The sequence below is a fragment of the Nematostella vectensis genome, chromosome 10 (genome assembly GCF_932526225.1).
Source record: "Nematostella vectensis chromosome 10, jaNemVect1.1, whole genome shotgun sequence".
In the NCBI taxonomy this organism is placed as follows: Eukaryota; Metazoa; Cnidaria; class Anthozoa; order Actiniaria; family Edwardsiidae; genus Nematostella; species Nematostella vectensis.
Genome location: NC_064043.1, coordinates 6,647,973 through 6,668,199, shown reverse-complemented (window position 1 = coordinate 6,668,199; position 20,227 = coordinate 6,647,973). Strand labels below are relative to the sequence as shown.

At 39.2% G+C, this 20,227-nt stretch overlaps 3 protein-coding genes across 5 annotated transcripts; 2 read left to right on the top strand and 1 right to left on the bottom strand.

Moving 5' to 3' along the window:
* Positions 1-824: 824 nt before the first annotated feature.
* LOC5521952 (ER membrane protein complex subunit 7) lies at positions 825-5,359 on the top strand. Of its 2 annotated transcripts, none has more exons than XM_048733331.1 (4): positions 825-1,094; positions 2,893-3,218; positions 4,267-4,347; positions 4,663-5,359. In XM_048733331.1, the coding sequence occupies exons 1-4, from the start codon at positions 950-952 to the stop codon at positions 4,813-4,815; spliced, it is 705 nt and encodes a 234-aa protein (XP_048589288.1). In that variant the 5' UTR covers positions 825-949; the 3' UTR covers positions 4,816-5,359. The 2 variants fall into 2 exon arrangements, with proteins under 2 accessions (XP_048589288.1, XP_048589289.1); XM_048733332.1 differs by having other exon boundaries at positions 827-1,094; positions 2,896-3,218.
* Positions 5,270-9,550, bottom strand: LOC116604582. 2 transcript variants are annotated; one of them, XM_032367141.2, is made up of 5 exons: positions 9,457-9,550; positions 7,779-7,879; positions 6,986-7,593; positions 5,977-6,239; positions 5,270-5,735 (listed from the first exon to the last, which is right to left on the bottom strand). In XM_032367141.2, exons 3-5 carry the CDS (start codon positions 7,581-7,583, stop codon positions 5,568-5,570), a joined length of 1,029 nt encoding a protein of 342 aa, XP_032223032.2. In that variant the 5' UTR covers positions 7,584-7,593; positions 7,779-7,879; positions 9,457-9,550; the 3' UTR covers positions 5,270-5,567. The 2 variants fall into 2 exon arrangements, with proteins under 2 accessions (XP_032223032.2, XP_048589287.1); XM_048733330.1 differs by lacking the exon at positions 9,457-9,550 and having other exon boundaries at positions 7,779-7,898.
* Positions 9,551-13,026: 3,476 nt separating this feature from the next.
* Positions 13,027-14,453, top strand: LOC5495971 (hippocalcin-like protein 1). The gene has a single exon (XM_032383906.2). It carries the CDS (start codon positions 13,180-13,182, stop codon positions 13,765-13,767), a length of 588 nt encoding a protein of 195 aa, XP_032239797.2. The 5' UTR covers positions 13,027-13,179; the 3' UTR covers positions 13,768-14,453.
* The last annotated feature ends 5,774 nt before the right edge of the window (positions 14,454-20,227 follow it).

Here is a 20,227-nt window from a genome sequence, read left to right as displayed (position 1 = left end):
CTTGCCAACCTTGAAAGCTAAAAAACCAAGAGATTGTGCTTCAAATACAAGAACTGAATAAGAAATTATCGATGAATTTTCCCAGGAGATCACAGTAAATGTATAGGAAGTTTCGATTTTTTTGCCGGAAGACGAAGGCTAAAAACCAGTAGTCTACCGTGAAAACTGGGAGAGTTGGCAGGTATGGAAAGAAGCCACATGGCATAATATTTCTCTTTTTTTACTTAAATCTATAATTCGCTTGCCATTGAACGCGGATCCTAAAACCTATTCACCTCCCCACCCCCCAAACTTAAAAATTTTTCAATTAAAAGATATAATGTCCAATATTAGCTACAGGTAATTGGACACCTCCACCAAGTTGCAATCAGGGTCTCTAAAATAAATGGACATGATTAGTCCTTGGGCCCCAGTCCTCTTGACAGGACCCTCTTCCACAGGAACACCACAGCTTTCTATATGTTCCTGCACCGTCGCAATGGGGGCCTCCGTGATAAGGCATATATCTATAGCCCCTGGAGTAGGCGCCAAAGCTTTAGGCTCAAATTCCGCTCCTTTTTGGTGGAGATTAAATTTCTGGTTGCCAAAGGCTAGGGCCTTTCTTCCCTGACCAAACGAGACCTCTTCCATTCCAAGGACTTTGTTGTAGAAGCTGACAGTTTTGCTGATGTTTTGGACAGTAAGAACCAAGTGGTCTATGCGTTTGATTAGGAAGGGTGCAATTTTTGGTGATGCCATGCTAAAATTGAAATACTTTTTTACGATACTTTGTGCTCGTCTGGTCAGCAGCCTTTTACTACTAAAAAGCGCATGCGCTTTGAAGTCGTCACCAGTCTCCTGCTTCCGCCATCTTGAAAAAAAAGAAATTTTGTTCGTGTAGACGAATGTTAATGACGAGATTTGTCCTACGACTCTCTATTCTTTAGTTATTCGCGCAAGTACTGCAACCATGATAAACGCAGAAGAGTTTATTAACAATATGATTTTGGTTCTAATTGTTTTGATCGTTCAAATCGGTGTTATTTCGGCCGAAGAAAGCGTGGATCGATACAAGATCGAAGGAAAAGTGACAATCCAAGGACATAAAAATCCCGGTAAGAAAGATTGAGAAACGATTTATCTTTTGATAATTGTTTTTAAACCACAATAATCTATTATGCTCTGCTAGCTATTCTTTTAAAAGTGCAAAGAACTTGTTTTATGGCTTGGGCATCATTCCTGTCTTCCACAAAACAGAGCTTTGCACATTGTTGTAGTTTTGAATGAGCAAGCATTATTCCGCTTTCATGTACGATTAAAAGAGATATCTCACTAACCCAACCAACGTATAAGCTTTACAATTGATGAAAAAGTTGTTTCTATGAATTAATCTTTCTTTTAGATAGGTAAAATATATCAGTGAATGCACAGGTAGCCCAAGCTCTTTATTTGTCCCTATTGATTTTACTGTAAACATAGGGCAAAAACGAAATTAGTGAAAAATAAAAGATACCTCACTAATCCAACCAGCATATAAGCTTTACAATTGTTGAAAACGTTGTTTCTATGTATTAATCTTTCTTTTAGATAGGTAAAATATATCATTCCTCAAAAACACACTTCCTCCCGTTTAATTGCACTGAAATCACAGCGACATCCTCACAGATAGTTGGAGTCTAACCAGCCCAAACCTCAGCGCCACACGATTTCCCATTGCAGAGGAAGCTGGCAGAATATTCATCTTTTTGTCGTGGTAATATGCTTGCCAACAAGGAATTTGGCAACCGCCAAAATTGCCTCGTCCCCGCGAGCCATTTTAAACTGATGCTCGCTGTTTTGATTTTGTAAAATACTGTTTTTGTTGTTTGTGCTGTAGAAAACAAATTTCTCATAGTTTTTCATGGTATGTACTCTTATACACTACAATATTCATCACCTCATGATCAAAATTTACTGCGGAATCTGTAGAAAAGAACAATGCAAGTTACCACACTCCCCCACACGGCAAGAAAAAATTTTCTAGGACTAATTTTACCCGGCAGGGGACTCGTGCAAAGTTTGCGCACAAATTTCGAGGCCCCCTCCCATAGCAGGGACCTCTTTGGCTCTTGCCAAATCTTCACAGCCACAGGTGCATGGGCATGATTTTGCGCTCGCGGGAACGAGGCAATTTTGACGGTTGCCAAATTCATTGTTGGCAAGCTTATAACGACGACAAAAAGATGAATATTCTGCCGGATTCTCTGCAATGGAAAATTTCAAATTGTGAATCTTGAATCTTGAAAAAGGCGCTTTTATACGACCAAAGAACACGCAAAAAGTAAACATAAAAACAACACTAGACTACACACGTCTTTTCAACAAGCTGTTTTTTATATTCACTTATTTTGTTTTTCGCCCTTTGTTTACCGTAAAATCAATAGGGACAAATAAAGAGCTTGGGCTACCTGTGGTGAATGAAAGCTTTTATTGTAATACAATGTTTGTAATTCTTTTTTTATTGCAATTCCGTATAATTTATGGGATTATTTACAATCAAGCTGTCTGGTCTGCATGAATATTCTGGACAGATTCCCATGCTGATGTACCATTTTTTCAAGATTAAGCCTCATATCAAACTTATAGTGAAAGGCATATGCTTGGAATGTCAACGAAACCACTTTATTTTCATTAAAAAAACTCACAATTTGAGGTTTCATAAAGTTTCAGAATAAGCAGTGGAGATTGATAAGTAGGGGGTGGAAGTTTTTTTGTTGTTTTATTAGTTCAAATAAAACATAAATCAACTTTTTTAAAAGTAGCTGGCTCTTGGTGGAAAAAAGCTGGCAGTGCCGCCGGCCATCGGGGCCTGATGGAACCCCTGCCAATATAAAACCTTGTGTTCCCAATTACTAATGAACATTATCTGCTTAGCAGACTGGGTATCTGAAACGAGAGTTATCGTGGATGGCGGAGTGCATGTTGGGTTTCTTCGCCCAGATGGATCTTTCACGATCCGAGACATGCCCGCAGGGTCCTACATAGTTGAAGCTGTCTCTCCTAATAACCTGTTTGAACCAGTTAGAGTGGATATCAGTGGAAGAGCAAAAGGGAAGATAAGAGCAAGAAAAGTGAACTTTTTACAAAATTCAGCAGTGGTCCAAGTGTCTTATCCTTTGAGATTCAAATCCAAAGAACCTGCACCATTCTTTGAGAAAAGGGAAAAATGGAACATTAAAGATATGCTTTTTAATCCAATGGTGAGTATTAAGGTGGGCGTGTAGTCCACCCAAGGTTGTATGTAAAATTATAAAACAACAATCATAAATCTGTGTTTGATAACACACTATTCTCTTCCAATTCCCTTTAATACTATAACTAGAAAGACTACAGGCAAGCTGTAGAAAAACTAGATGGTCACCTTTTAATGCAAAAGATATATCCAGAACTTAATACCATTATATTCTCACAGATTAGTGTGGTTATTAAAGAAGTTTTTCATAAATAAAAGCATTCACTCTTTATAATGAAGTAAGTAAAACTTATTCTCGTGAAAAGGGTTTCTTGAGTGACATGATTTCTGAACAGTGAAGAACTGAAGTTCATTCATATAAAAATATTGTAAATCAAAGAAAAATAAATGCCTTCTTGTATTGAAATACATAATATAGACTCTGAGAATGCCTAGGTATTCTATCTTACAGCGTCTTCCCGTTCAATTGTTTATATAACAATTAGATAACTTAACATTAGATAACTTAATTAACAGGTACTAGGACACCATCCTACATGTAGCATTGTGATCATGAGCTATGAGGAGCAACTAAAACGATAAAAAACAGGAAGCAAAAGAAGTAGAGTGGTGCAGAGGGAAAAAAGTTTGTTGTGAAAATGTACTAGCTCGCGAGATGCCCATAACCGAATATGGCACGACAAACCATACATGGATGCTATGATTGACAAGCTTGCACAATCTAAAAATAGCTTTCAAGGACAACATCATGGGCAATAGGGATTCGTTCTCTTTTATCATGGTCTCTTGATGGCAGCTAAATTCCAATAATTTACCTCGGCCTGTTTATATACTGTATTAGTGGGCCCCCATTTAAAATGGTCCCTCCCTCCATGACAGATCCTACATAGATCCATCCCTGATTGAAATATAATGTTACTACCCTTCCTTGTTGGAACCTATACTGTTAGGAAAAAAACAAACATAACACAAATACAGTATGTGTAAGATGTTCACAGTTTTTGCTATTATACTGCTAAATTTCGTTTTGCTGTCCTTAAATTTTTTTGCCATAGGTCATTATGATGGTCTTGCCACTTCTTCTTCTCCTTGTTCTTCCAAGACTTATTTCTACAGCAGACCCAGAAACACAAAAGGTAAACAAATGTAGCAAGTTTTTGTTACAGATATATATTATGTGGCTTGTTTACAGCAGGGCCATCTTAAAACTTTGCATGTGGCACATTTGCAAATGCCATTTAAGATAGAAATACTGAGGGTATAACAGTGAAGTACATTATTTTAAGTAACTATAGTATTTTCCCCAAACAGATACTTTTTAAACTATACAGCTCATGTTTATATCACCTTCTCATAAACCTGACCATCACTCTGTCAGACCGTATATTGGTGTTAAGCCATGTTTCAGCCATACTTCCAAGTTAGGTTAACCAATTTTTTTTTTTTTAAAGGAGATGCAATCTTCCATGAATATGTTCAACCAATCAAAAGAGATGCCTGATATCTCTGACTGGTTTGCCAAAAATCTCTCAGGATTCACCAAGAAAAAGCCTGCTGTTAAATCTTCTGCAAAAAAGCCCATCATTCCGGGTAGGCGTCGTTAAATGAGCTAATGTTGCGTCCTGGTCAATGTATTGTACCACAAGATTGTAGCTAGAGCAAGTGAACTACTAACAGAACCTCATCTTGTGATTCAACTTGTGCTTTGCTATTGTCTGAGAATCTAGATACCGCTAGGGGGTTGCCGTTTCCTGCACTGCATTCCATGTTCTTTGTAGCAATAAAACGTAAGGCTTCCCTTGTTATGGTTTTTAACACTTATACTCCTTTGGTTACATATGTATGTTCTGTAAACCTAAAAGCTGAATTGTTGTTGTTTTAAAGATGTTCGGTCTATTGCAAATGTCTGACTGACAAACGTTTTGTTTAATTGTATTAATTTTTTTTTGGAACAAAACCTAAGAAACTGTACAATTCTATGACAGAAGAGAACAATAAAAAATTTAAGCAATTTTTCCTGTATTACAGATGCTTAGAAAATTCAGATATTTCCCAATGTGATTTTTTTCTTGTGCTTTATTAGAATGAAAGTATTATCTTGAAATTTGTATATTTAAGAGAGAAAATAAAAAGGCACAGTTTACGTTACTTCAATTTTTTTATAAAGAAATTACTTTATTACTGAAGCAAACCCATATGCTAAAGGGGGAAGGGGGCTTTTAGCAGCATTGATTGGGCCACACCACCGTCATTACTTTCGCTTTTCCCCCCTCCCCCCTACAGCACATATCCCGCTTCCTGGTGGGTCTTCTGGGTTGATACCCTCTCCTGACACCCACCCTGTTATATCTACCCCCTACAGCACATATCCCCGCTTCCTATTCGATGTTCTTGGTGCAGCCGCTCCTTCCTCCTCCGAGCTCTCGTCGTCTGACACCTCGTCATGGAGATTATCAAATCCCTTCAGTGCTTCTTCCTTCTCTTCTTCCTCTTCTGAATCTGTCTTTTTTTCCGAGGAAAACAACTAGAGATAAATATACGAATAAATCCGTCAAATAATGATGCGAGTACATAGAAGAGGAATTATAAATAGATGAATCCGAATTATGCTGTTCCGGAGGAGTCGATATTGCCCAAACAAAATCGTTATTCCATAAAGAAATATACGATCTCCATCTGCTATTAGAAAGTTTATCCCATAACGCGAAAACGGAGAATCAGAGCCCTCTGCTATTAGCAGTGAACCATCCCCTTGAATCTCTTACCTCGTTCTTAATAAGATTCCATGTTAACTTGGGCTTGGGTTTCCAGTTACACAAAGGTCTAGGTTTAGGGTCTTCCGTTTCGCGTTTGACAAGAAACACGAACTCGGCAATGACAGCCATGAGGAATGGCGCTTGATCCGTTTCGACCTCCACCCACTCAAAGCGCATCTCATCTGTGAAGAAGATCTCGAAGTGGATACTATTTCCTTGGACCTGCGACCAGCGACGGATTTTTCGCCATGGTGCGAAAAATACTAGCTTTTCTAGGAGCAAAATCGAGAAAATGACAGTTTTATAGGGTGTCACAAAAGGATGATTGCGCCAAGTGAACACATGATTTTTCTGGGTGGCAAATTCAAAACAAAAAATTAGAAATGAAAGAACGACGAAAAAATAAAATATTTAAATGAAACTAAACCATTTCTGAAAAAAAAAGAATTATGGCTGTTAGTGCTAAATAAGTTGCTTTTCGGGTAATATTTTGGCTTCAGCAAAACTTCGAAAATAGCCCTATTGAGCGTAATCGTTTGGAATATTAACCAAGAGGAAGTTCAAACTGTTCTAATATAGGAAAGCGGTTCTCATAAAGGAAAAAATGCGAAATTTAAGCAAAAATGCAAAATAAAGTTTTCGGGCCCGAGAAATCTCGGGTGTTTCGAGAAACGGGCGGGCGGCCCATACACCTGGCGCGCATCCCCCCCCCCACCCCCACCCCTACCCCTTTTTGGCGGCAAAATAGTGGGTCTTTCCTTATAAAGCGCCATTTCTGACCGTTGGGTGTTACCAAGAGGTCGATTCCGAATTTGGCTATTTTTAGTAACCACCACCCCACCACTGCGCGTGAGCATTTTTACTCACCCTACCCCCGCGCTTTGGTATTTACATCTTGTTGTTTGCCGCTGTTTTGTGATCTTATGCTCTCTTGGTGCTACCTTATAACAGGCGCGTAACCCCGTTCCCAACCCCACCCCCCTCAGCAAATCCCAGCTACAAGCCTGCCTTAGCATACCTGTTTTGTAGATGAGTCCCCGCGGGTTTGCAATGACGAGTATATTCGAGCCCTCGCTTAGTTTTAGGTCTTTCACTGACAAATCGCTCTGTACCACACATTTAGGGATGTGCACCGAAGCATACCCATATAAGTTCTGGCAATGTTCGATAAACTGCTTCTCACAGGGAAATGCCGGGTCAAGGTACTCTTGCAGTAACGGTACATCGTGCGGCTTCGGTTTAATTCGTCCTTTCTTAATATCATCCTTGCACTGAACAGCCAACACATGCAAAGCTCCTGCATCCGTCTTGAGCAATTTCTTCTCTCTGGTAATATCAAACGACCATCTTTGGAAAGAGATGATATCGTTGCAAGGGAGGTAGATCATCTCGTTGTTTCCATATTTGCGAATTGGATGCTCGATTCCTTTAAATAACCCGAAGAATTGAAGATTGCATTCAAGAACACCTAGAGCGTTACCCGAAATATGCAGCAAGTCATCCGCTCGAATTTTTCTGTCATCCACACTAACCCTCACGGCCGGCGTAGAACCTTCTGGAAATGTCCATACGCAGATACGATTTTTTGCTGGAACTGGCTTAGTCCGAACAGCCATAACTCTAGCCCTGTTCAAAGAAAGAAACTATTACGGCAATCTTGCATTGCTGCTATAATCGCCATAGCTACGGAAACACTTCTGTAGACACATTTATTAAACACAAATTTCGCTTTGTGCTAGGCATTAAGGTATTAATTAGTAATTAGAGCCATGTATTCGTTAAGCTACCAAGTAATTAGCGCAATGAAATACCTCAAATTGATTTTACGTCCAATTATATTCCTTGTGGTTAGGTACGTTTTGTTCTTTCGGTTCGTTATCGGAGCCAAGTGAACCAGTGCATTCTTGTTAACCTAGATTTTAAAAAAAATTAAATTATTCTTAAAATATGATTCTATTGGCCTTGTGAGGTTGTATGGACGATTTTTCAACTAACGGCGCATGCGCATTGCTGATTTTATCAGTTCATAAATAAACGAAACACTTATTTCTGTAAACGTGAAAAAAAGTACTGCTGATAAGTTTTCTTTCACCTAAAATATCTCGTTAAAACATACTTCGGATATAATTTTCTGGGAATTACACATAAGGATCAAAAAGCAACTTTCTTTTATTGTTAAATTCTTTTAAGATAATACAGCTCAGTTATGAAACCCCGCAATCACTGAGAGAGAACTCCCTTGTTGAGCCCTCTGGGCTATTTTTTATTTTCTAACATTGTTTCCGAATAGTTTGGGTCGTCAACGTGCTTTTTTTATCGCGATTTCAATCTCCTGGGTTTACCACCATTCATTAACTTTCAAGTTGGATTCACGCAAACTTCTATAGGCTGGATATCGGCTTTTTACTTATATTATACCTAGATTATACTAAAAAATACTTTGGTATAGTATGCCTTTCTAGTTTAAAAGTTAAGGAAAAGCGGAACTCGAGATTTTTGTTCAAAATGGTCGATAGCTTTCAGGTGTGTTTTTTATCTATTTATCCCAGGTGTGTTTTTATTTATTTATTATTTCCGCCCCCAACGGCTGAAGCAATTATAGACTCAAAAAAATGAAATGTGGGAATATAGACGTAATCAGTAGTGCTTACAATAATGCTGACTCGTGGTTATAAATCCATTGCTTTACCATTTAAAAGTGATGTCTTGAGAGCTTTGTATACCACGCGCGTATGCCTTTCTAGTGTGCACGCAAGATATGGCTTGCGTTGGCTTAAAATTCTAACGCTTTTGTATACCACGCGCGTATGCCTTTCTAGTGTGCACGCAAGATATGGCTTGCGTTGGCTTACACTTCTAACGCTTTGTATAACATGCGCGTATGCCTTTCTAGTGTGCACGCAATATATGGCTTGCGTTGGCTTACACGTCTAACTCAGCCACTCCCTGTTTGTTCTTGTGCAATGATATATTTGGAGATAAACGGGAAAGAGCTCATTTGTCAACCGAAAGTCAAAAGTCGCACACCAAAGTTTACCCGCTCTTTGAATCCTGATTTAAGGTTTGCAAGCCGGCAGGTCGACTTAGACTGAAAATTTTTGTGAAATGCAATTGATTATTGGTAAATTGTTTATCCCAGGGTACAAATTACACAATATTTTTTTCTCTTGTAAGCTAGAAAAACATGTAATTTCTTAGAGCATTTTGTGCTTTTTGGCCCTTGAGAGAAAAAAACACCGCAATGTGAATTATCGCATATCGCGATCTACGCCAAGAAAACCTCTGTAATAAGACATCCCTCGAATCACGTCTTCCGTGACTTCGCTTGCTCACTCTGCAGTTTCCACATAAAATTTTGAAATCCAGACTTTCAGTCTGTGAGGCAATCACACAACTTGTTGACGTTGTCTTGGGGTCTGTGAAATTTATTATCACAAGCTCACAATCCTTTGATGTATATCATGCCACTTCAAGAAGATTTACGATTACCTGTTGCTGGGAATATCTGTTACTCCCTTTTTGAAATACCCTGTTTGATCAAGGAAACTCCACAATACACCTAGTTCAAGGTGCACTTTAAGAGAATCCGGGTAAATCAATCCATGTAAGGAATGAATCTATGTGAATAGATGTTGATAATGCCTATTTTGCTTCTCATTATTGGGCTTTTCTTAAGATTTTGTGGTATGATCTAAAAGAAAAAACACGTAAAATTAATTATAATTAGAAAATGGAGATTGACAGCCTGTCTGAAGGGAATTGTTATTTGAACTCGATCTGGTTATGGAGTCTATACTTATAGACTTATAAGTATAGACAATTTTCTTTAGTTCATAAACGCCGTTTATCATTTTACAGCGTCGTTTTAAACCAAACGCCACGATCATATTTCTCACCCAACTTCAAGTATGTGTCAGAGATGACGTTGTCAGACGTGTCGTGCTTCATCCGTTTGTAAAAGCACGTTCTCTTTAATTTTATACCTCCCGGAGGAGGATCGGACATATATTGATAACCATATGAAACACTGACTTCTCAGTCTAAATGACTGATAATTGCTCTTAATATCTTAGGATCTGTATCCTTAAATTCCTCTCTTGAATTTGACTGATTGCTTGTCAAGAAATCGTGCTTCGAGGGACCACCTACACAAATATGTAGGATGAGTCCGGTCACGTATAGAACCTGGAGAGAATGTATTGTAAGAGCTCCAGGGGAAGTCCCTTAGAAAGATAGGCGTATCAGAAAATCATGATCCTTAGCCAGCTGCGCCAATGGCTCGCATTTCCCATGATGCATTGGTTAATTGGCCATAGAAAATCGCTGGTGAAATTCTTAGGCTGCCCTAATATCTTGTGTATACGGTTTATAGTAAGAAAAATGTTTCTTTATGTTATTTTTTAGAGGTTTTTTTATCGATAAAAGCGTACTGATATGAAGTTTATCAAAATGAAAAATGAGTGTCAGGGGAGAAAAATTAAAGTTAAAATTCTTCCTCTGCGATTCCACAAACTCCTCGTGCAAGAATAAAAATTGTTACGATTTTTCATGTTTTATGATTTGTGGAGATTGGTAAAAAATGGCAGTTTCTCGAAATTTTGACATGTAGGCGGAAAGCGTAGTACCAGACTAAGCGGACGACGAAGGGTGACTATTCTTTGACGAATTTCCTTTATCAAACAAAATCTGCTTTGTCTGAAACTGCAGACAATTTCCAAATTTGTCAATGGTCTTACTAACCAATAAAGCAAGCGTGATTGCAAGCTATATTGTTTGACTAAAAGGTTTATATTTATTACTTAAGCGGCTCGAAAGCCCTTCCGGGCTGCATATGAACTATAACTATAAACATAAAAACCATAGCGGTAATTTGAGGCAATTCGTACAATGTTGTATTCCGATTTTTCCCCTTATTTACAAAATAAAAACACTGGACGACATTTGCGGTAAACGTGTTTTATTTCTGTATTTTCTTGATGAAAGATTTATTAACATGCCATACTCGAAATTGAAAGCTATAAAAGTGAAGAGATTTTTGCTGAACGTAACTCTCTTCTACTATACTGGGAGGTGTACTCATACCTATCGCATAAGTAATCCTAGTGTTTACAGAGAATGTGCTAACGGTTTCAGTTTACAGACATACCGCCCCAGGCATGAGTTTAAAATAATTGTCTGGGCTACCATTATAGTAATATAAACTTTTAGATCAAGTAAATCCTAGAAATCTGCTTCAAACCTGACAGCTTTCAAAAGACAATCTCGTTAATTGTACAATTGGCAGCATTTTGCACATTAATCGGACTCACTCTTATCATTGCCATTAATTATGAAAATATTGTTTTTCAATGGTGTTTTTTCCGTTTTCCCACTGAGAAATATTCTAACGGAGTCGAATTTTGGATAATGCTCTCGCCCTATTTCGAAAACGTTTTGTTGTTTTTAACATCTATTAAAGACCTTTTTATCCAAAATTGCTATTTCAATACCATTTCACGCTTTAATAGAGATTGCTAAAAATGAATAGCTATATTCTATCATGATTACAATAGGATTTCCCGCCAAGAACGCCGTGTATTTAAGAAAATCAGAAGGAAAGAAAAAAGGTTATCTCTGCGGGAACCCTTCGACCATGCTACCTCGCGGTCACGTGTCTTGCTTTTACATTACCGCATCAAATGATGAGGAAACAAGGCGAGTGAGAATAACAATTTCATTTTCCCATACCCAAAAGACCAAAATACAATAACAACAAGCAAAATTTTATAACTTTAAAATTGGGGTGTATTTAATAATCGAGGTGACAAATTATTACAACAATGGTTTCAAACCGCCATTGCCCACCTTGTACGCCAAGAGCGCTATGTGTAAATAGCCCATTTTATTGTGAAAATGTATGTTTTTAAGTCAATATCTTTTAACTGTTTTTATTTTTACATTTTGTCGATAAAAGACACTCGTGTGCTTCTCGCCCAGTCTCTTTAAGTATTTAGACATTTTGGCATAACCCACCGCACTTCTAGAGGGTTTGATTAGCGTTATAAGCTCAACGATTCAAATAATTCCATACAGTACAAAAAAGCCTCTTATGAACTGGTACATATTTTTGATGTCTCATAAAAAAAGTAATTAAAGACAGAAGTAGACTTTGGTCAATGTTTGATAAGTTTATTTGCTTTGCATAACTATCTTCAAAAATCACAAGATTGATGACACCTTTGTATATAGGAATTTGGTGTTTTTCAACCATACCGTTTTCCCCTGATGATAGTAGCCATTGTTTTTTTCACCTATATAAGATTATTTAATGATTATGAGATCCACATGGCCACAGTTATTTCAAAGAGGGTGAAATTATATACGTTGTGTGTTTGCCGCAAAGAGTGATTTCACATATCGCCTTGAACCGGCTTTAATCTTAATGGCAGCTCGAAGACGACTAAATTTCCTGTGGTTCATTTGGTTAAAAGCTATTGGCTCTTTTCTAGCCGAACTTATCTTTCTTCAGCAGATGAAAACACATGGCAAGTTTTTTCTTCCATAGATTCCGATCTTCTCCGAAACTCGTGACAAATCTACCTTAAAAAAACATGCTTGTTTTACTAATCGAGGGATAAAAACAGACATATCAAACCAAAGCGTTTTGCGAAAGTCGCAGGAGATTGCTATCATGGAATATTCAACTACCATGCTGTTGAATTTAATTAGTTTTTTATCAGTTTTGTTAAACGGTCTTGTGTTGGTGCTGTTTGCCTTGTGCAATTCTCCATTAGCAGTCGTGTTTCCTCCGGGTATGGCCGTAAATGGCGTATGTACGTGCGCGAGGGGATACACTAGCAACTCCCTCTCTCACAGACATGTTTATTATACTCCCACCGTTATAATAAATTTGAATGATTCACTCTGAAATACTGCATGCCCTGCAACAAACCCACGATTGGCTTGATCTCAGACAACTATCGTGGTCAAGTGTAAATAATTGACGCTATCCCGCGTATAAATCATATCTCACAACGAGATCGATGATAAAACCAGCTTCTCATTGGGAGTATAACGACTTGGGTATGCAAATGAGGGGATAACCAATCGTAGGCGTGAATGCTTGTGTGTACATACAAAGTTAAACATCTTGGAGATGCTAGGCATAATTCGAGACTAAGTCGCCAACACTAGTCTTCCCGGTCACAGCTCTTTGCAACTCCTGGATAAACAATGGGAAAGAGAAACAGCAAGCCGAAAAAACTAACTGACGAGGAAATCCTCGAACTACGCAAGACTACTGAGTTTACCGAAGACGAGCTGCAGAAATGGTTCGCTGCTTTCAAGAATAACTGTCCGAAAGGGAAAATGTCCCAGTCGAAATTTTGTGAGATGTATGCAAAATCTTACAAGACTGGGGATGCGTCCATTTTTGCGGGCCATGTTTTCCGCACGTTCGATAAAAACAACGACGGCACTATAGATTTCAATGAATTTATCCAGGGTCTCTCCATAATCTCTCGAGGAAGTAAAGAGACTAAGCTGAGGTGGGCATTTGAGATCTATGACTCCGACGGAAGTGGGGAGGTAAGCAAGAAGGAAATGCTGGAAATTGTGCGATCCATATTTCGACTAGCAGGCGAAGAAGTCACTGCTAAGCTACCAAGAGATGAAAATACTCCGGAGAAATTCACCAGTAAATTATTTCTGAAGCTAGATGGAGACAAAAGTGGTTCCATCAATCAAACCGAGTTTATCAGAGGAGCGCAATGCTATCCGTCATTTATGAAGCTACTGGAGAACCCTGCATCTGTAAGATAAATCAGGCACACGGCAACAGTAACGTCTAGAATTGTGAATTTTTAACTGCTTGAACTGTATGCGAACGCTTGGTCTTGTTATGGTGAAGGTGATGTTCGGGAGTTACCAAGTTTAGCTGCGGCGTACAGTTATCCAAGACGGACTTCCGACTTACTGCTAGTTTATCCTTCCCTGAAAGTCAATCACAACTTGTAACGCAACTGCTAAACTTGCCTTCGGAAGAAAGATTTCAAGCAAGCAAAACACCATACGAAAGGCCAGAACGTAGACTCTGATCTAGTGATGACTTCTTTATATTTGCATGGCTGGCTTAATTGAGATAGTCAAAAAATTGATAATTTTAATATGGAATAGGAAATTGGAATGGGAGGGCATAAAGTAGCGATCGATAATTTTAACAGCACGGAATATAGCGTATTTATGAGAAATTTCTCGCTAATTACTCGAAGCGCGCTCCCCTAGACTTTAATTTACGCGTAGTATTTCTCGCGGTTTGCATTAACATGCACTTTTACTGCGTTATGGCCCGGTAAATGTCCAAAAAGGACTAACCCAAATCACCTTTCAATGTAAAGATCAAACTGATATCGACTTTAATCCCTCGGTCCGACAAAAACAAATACTAGAAAATCATAAATCTGTTGGACATTTTTACTTCTAGATAAAATATTAAATGATTTACATAATCATGTGTGACCTTCTTAACAGTGATATTTGCTTTATTGATTTTATTCCCATAACGTTAGATTGTATCTTTTGACCTTGAATAATTTCCCACTCAATCGTCTTTATTTCTGTATTAGTCTGGTAATGAGTGGCTGTTATTGCGATGAACGGGAGGCTGTATGCCTGATTGGAGCGCCGCGAACGAAGAGCTGCTTCGCATGTAAATATTCTCCCACCTTCAATTATTCATAGACTGCTTTTCACCTGCCGAGATGGCTTGACGAGTTGATCAAGGCAGCATTTGATTCCACTTATATCACATTCCCTCCCAACAAAACAACCATTTCATTTAAGCTGTATACTCAGGATTGGCCATTAGCTACTCGATAGCGTAATTAATTTAAATAATTTCGAAAATAGGCCCGCCAACGTTTGTCGTATCGTCTAGTGTCAAGATACAACATTAGCCCCATGGGCAATAATGTGTGAAAAATATCACCGACAGCCGGGAAATAACAACCTGGGTACCAATTTTTAGTTAGCAATTTTAGCTTGTTTACTTTTCATGTTGAAATGAGTTGTTATCTATATACCTAATGCTTTGAACTCTTGTATTTCCATCTCATTTTATCGGTATGGTACGTTTTAGACGATCTTCTCTCTTGAATCAAATGTATCACATTTGATGTAACAATTAAGTACACAAAAATGTGAAATAAGAGATGCCTTGTCTTTTTGTCGTGTAATTAAAATTCATTTCATTTACCAACATCTGTCAGGAAACGCAAGCTGTTTTCTTCGTGACCTTCCCCCCACCCCCCCCCCCCCCCTCCGCAAGTCTGTAATAATGTGTCACTTTCTTGGAATATTTGCATTATAGATATTAGGGACCGACTATTTGACAGAGAGTTTTTTTCCTGTTCGATATTTTTTTAAAATAGCCAATTCGCTTTGTGTGAGGTGGCGTCCTTGACCCAACGGATATCTCATCTAGGGTAAAGACCAAACATTTTTTTAGCGGTCACAGTAAGGAATCCTGCATTCTGATTGGCTAATATCTGCCCTAGGTCCGAGAATCGATATTTTGCGCGCGCTGCTCGCTCAAAGTATGTTTTCGTTGGCGCTAGAAAAAAAAAGTTATTTACCGGGTTAAGGTCCGTATCGTGAAATACCGTGACCTCGGTCTTGAAAATACTAACCGAGGCCGAAGGTCACAGTATTTCACGATACGGACCTCCCGCCCGGCAAATAACCCCTATTTCTGGTGTTGTACCTGCCCATTGACATACTGCCCTATGCAAGAATAGAATAAAATTGAGAGTGCATGCTATTTTTTCACTACATGAACAACATAAAGAGGCAAATATCGAGGATATATTTTACATGAATTGTTACACGTTACCGTCGGCAAAACTAGCCCGAAATTCTTATACCTCTCCTCCAACTGCTACATCAGAAATTGTAATCTTTTTTAAAAAGTGATGATTTGCCTCTTTCTATTTTTCAGCATTTTATTCTCACTTAGGAGACCCAAGATTGGCTGAGGGGGGGGCGTACCCAGGATTTGCTGAGGGGGGGGGGGGGGTGCGCAGTCATAGGTATCATATGGGAAAAGCATAGTATTTAATGATTCCTTAATAATAAGAAATGACCTAATTTTTGGCCGCCAAGGGGGGTGCGCACGCACCTTGCGCACCCCTCCCCTGTGTACGCATCTGTCACTTTTCGGTGTTACTTTGCTGTTTGACTCGCCGTACAGCTGTTTGACAGCCAGGCAAAGGCACGTAACACAATAAACAAGGGACAAAGCATGACAGTAACGCAAGACAGCTCCACCGTGTCACGCATTGATAACCAAGAGACTGGGCACTACAAGGATCATCAACCCAAGCCTCGTTTTCATTGTCCTTGGTACAGTGGTAGAACAGCGCCTGCACGCAGCACATACAGGTACACACATCAATGAACCGATCGCAACTGTCCCTTTTTTGCTGCTCTTCGGCTGCTCGGGAAATTTCCGTAATGGGCTTGTTAGTATCCACAAAGTCAAATCGGAACTCAATCGGCTGCTCGGGTTCCAGAGTGTGAAGTTTTCCGATGTCAGTTGCATCCAAGAGTTTTGCCAAGGTTTTGCTGGCGAGAGAGGTGGAGTTAGCATCGTCTCGCTTTTTAAGGATGCGGAGAGCTGTCGGAAATACGTCGAGGACCTCTAGGGGCTAGGACCTCTAGAGCCACCAGCGGTGGCTCTGTTCCCAGTCTAAAGCTGGTCAACAAGTTGCTCGGTTGTATTGTTATGGGCTCCATGCTTCGAGTGATGTGACCGCTGCGTCTCACGCTCAAGGATGATGTTTGTCCATCCTGACCGGTACACTTTTTCTTCCGTCATTAAGCCTTTCCATGGTGAATAGAAAAGTTTGGAAATCTGTGGTTAAAAACATGCACATTTACTACATCAGTCATATCTTCATTCAACTCAACACGTGATTTTCAACCGTGCGCTCCCCTCCCCTCAACTCGTGATTTTCAACCGTGCGCTCCCCTCCCTCTCCCAAACGTGTTTCACAGCTGCGTGCTCTCCCCCCACCCCCGCCCCTCCCACTGCCAACTGCCAAATTCTAAACTACAAACATTTTGAGACCGACGTTCAAGCATGCGCTGTTCTTGAATACAAAAACTGGTGTGGCCCCGCTCAAAATCCTCGCTTGATAAGCGACATCACTCTGGTATGTAGCCAAATCCGACAATTAACGTCCCGTGGAGATACTGAAAAGGCATAAAAAAAATCCCTTTTTGTTTTTTCGGGGGTGGTCAGATTTTTATCGGACAGACAGACAGACAGACAGACAGACAGACAGACAGACAGATATTTTATCATAGAACCCACTCCGCCCCCCCCCCCCCCCACAAGAAAAATCCTGGGTACGGGCCTGGTTGGTCTACAAATGTTAGCGGGAAACAAATCAACCAAATCATACTTCCCTTACAGAAGAAATTCCGGGGCTCCATTCCTTTTTTTCTTTTGAATGCACGGATCCTAGAAACTGGTTATAAGGTCAACGATGTGTGTTTATCTAGATGTAGTTGAAGAATTGAACTTTATGGAATCAATTTTGAACTTTACATTTCCAGCTGAAATGAAGCTTAAATGTTATGTGTACCCCAGTAAATAAAAAATAAAGTGAACCTTTTTTTCTATGAGATTACCTGGAATAAGCAGCAGTAGTGGAACTCCTTAAAACATTCCTGAACAACAGCATTAAGCTGAATATATTTATATATAGCTGCTGGGACGTCCGTCACTCAATAGATAACACGTCAAAGTATGACTTACATTATTACACAGCGTCTCTCAAAATCGCGCACGAGACCAATTCAAAAGCATGTAGTAATGCTGTTCTGTTATACAATTGACGCTCGAGAACATAGTAAATTGTTAAAAAAAACATAACAATTTTTGAACAACAACAAAACATCTTTATTCAAAATGTTTTTACAAATTTGTAACCAAAATTGCGGTTATGGTTTAATTTCCATTAACTGGCATCACTGTCGCCATGGAACCTTCGTTTTGACAATAGATATGACGTAATTTTTGTAGATATGACGCATTACAAGGGGTCAAGAAAAACATAGAGCCATACGGTTGTTAATGTCTACTCGTTTTCAAAGTGGAATAAAATCCTCCCAAATTCCAAACAGTAATTTCGAAGCATTGATTGTTTCGCCAAATAGCATTTTTACACCTAGGCCAGTTCACCCTATTTTATTATTGGCCAGTTCACCCTATTTTACTATTCGTGCACCAGTACCAATTCTGTCCAGGGGGTCGTTTCTCAAAACTTCCGGTAATATCCGGGCCCGTTAGGGTACCGGGAGAGTTTTCGGGATACTTTTCCGGGCGAGGAAGAGCGTTTCTCAAAGCTAGCGGTAGCGTCCCGGTTATTTACGGGTTCCCGATAAGCAAATTATAATTTTCAGAGTTAATGAAAAGATTGGCTAAATGAGTATTGAATATCAATAAAAATCGTAGATTTGTCGATGTCTGTAGACAACTGGTACCCCAAACACTGCTTTGGCATCGGCACTTTTCGAAAAAAAGACAATGAACAAGTAGATAAAGTCTCATTTTGTAGCAAACTTCCAATACCTTTGCAAAGTTGTTTACATTTTTTTTAGGCGCACGGTGACAGCTAAATGTCAAAATCATTTGATAGAAAAGAAACCTGATTGGCTGGTAGGGAATCCCTTAAAATGATGTAAGCTGTGATTGGCCAACTTCTTTCCGGGCAGTGATATGGTTTTCCCGGAAAAAAAGCACCAAATTGGACAGTTCAACTTGGCCAATTCTAGATGAATAGTTGATCTATAAATTCAGCTGAAAATATTAAGGAAAAACATCGTTTTGGGTATCAATTATCGCATTAAAAGAAATTCCCGGTAAGTTAACGGGAGCTCTTGAGCTCCCGTAAGTTACCGAGCGAGTTACCGGGTTTTTTCCGGGCCCGACAATAACGAGCGTTTTGAGAAACACCCGTAAAGTTTATCGGGGGCTTACCGGGTGACTTTCCGGGTTTCCGGGTTTATCGGAACTTTTGAGAAACGACCCCCTGGCTATTTTTGAGCTGAATGTACAAAAAACAGACTGAAAACAGATACCTCCCCCATATTCTGGGTTTTATACAGCCCGTCAAAGTCAAACACAGTTGCACCTAGTCAGCGGTATCCAAGCTTTCCAACAGTGCTTTGCGGTCCCCAGTTTTAATCCCTCGTCGTTGATGGTTGCTTGTATTTTTTATAAAAAAAAACAGCTATGAGCATATTAGGAGAGTGTCTCAGGACACCATGAAGTCTTTTGGGGCATGATTGAGTGCTTTGCTTATAGATATTTGCAAGCAAAGGTGGATTCATGGTGATTTTTTCTTGTTTGGCTTTGCCTGGATGAGAAAATAATTTTCTAATGAATCACCACAGCTCTCCTAAATGCTGTCTTTTCTGAAACCAAATTGATTCCAAAATTGTTTACACTGCTATTCTGGGTCTGTATGACCTGGAATTGATTTGTTTGGCTTCGGGGTGAAAAGACCATCTGAATTTGGGGAGAGGAGTGTTGACTGGCCCTCCCCTCGTGAATTTTTCCCTGGATCTCCCAGAATGCTTTGCAATCCTTAAAGGCATCTTCGTGGTTTTACAAGCCTTCAAGGAGTGGACATTGTGTTTTGAGGCCATGGAAATGAACCTGGAGGATCAGAATAAAGGTATCTATTTGTGTCTAGAGCTGTGTTTGCTGATCTCTCTCCCTTGTGTGGTATTTTGAGCGTTTTATTGAGAGGGGTGATTCTGCTTTTATTTCCTTGTTCGATTTGAAATTTGTCAAAGAACCTGTGCTATTATTTGGCTTAAGAGTAGTTGCCAACACCTTGGTTGGATGCATATCTTCAAGACCATTTATCCCTTAGACTGATGCCTGAGTATCTTCATCTTGTTGTGTTTATTTTGCATTTATGAATTTTTTGGGTTGTGGGTAATTCCCAAAGCCGGTACAGGCCGGTTGAGGGGTCAATGTGTTAACTGATCGTTTAAAAATAGATTGAGGGTAATTGGAACCCCGCTCTACGGACGGACGATTGAGGAAAGGAGTAGTTATCCTGTTTTGTTGTTGTTGTTGTTTATAAAAATATTGCTACGAATTTGAGTAATAAAGAAATAACCGGAAAATGTCACTAGTTCGCAGAAGTACTTTATCAAAATGTTACTTTATACACGAGTTTTAAAGATCAAATTTCAATATGAAGCA

Coding starts and splice junctions, on each gene's coding strand:
- LOC5521952 (XM_048733331.1), top strand. CDS start 950: ATGATAAACGCAGAAGAGTTTATTAACAATATGATTTTGGTTCTAATT. Junction 1,095..2,892: donor CCAAGGACATAAAAATCCCG/GTAAGAAAGATT, acceptor TTATCTGCTTAG/CAGACTGGGTATCTGAAACG. Junction 4,348..4,662: donor CAGACCCAGAAACACAAAAG/GTAAACAAATGT, acceptor TTTTTTTTAAAG/GAGATGCAATCTTCCATGAA.
- LOC116604582 (XM_032367141.2), bottom strand. CDS start 7,583: ATGGCTGTTCGGACTAAGCCAGTTCCAGCAAAAAATCGTATCTGCGTA. Junction 6,240..6,985: donor GGGACTCATCTACAAAACAG/GTATGCTAAGGC, acceptor TTTTGCTCCTAG/AAAAGCTAGTATTTTTCGCA. Junction 5,736..5,976: donor GGAATCTTATTAAGAACGAG/GTAAGAGATTCA, acceptor ATTTATCTCTAG/TTGTTTTCCTCGGAAAAAAA.
- LOC5495971 (XM_032383906.2), top strand. CDS start 13,180: ATGGGAAAGAGAAACAGCAAGCCGAAAAAACTAACTGACGAGGAAATC.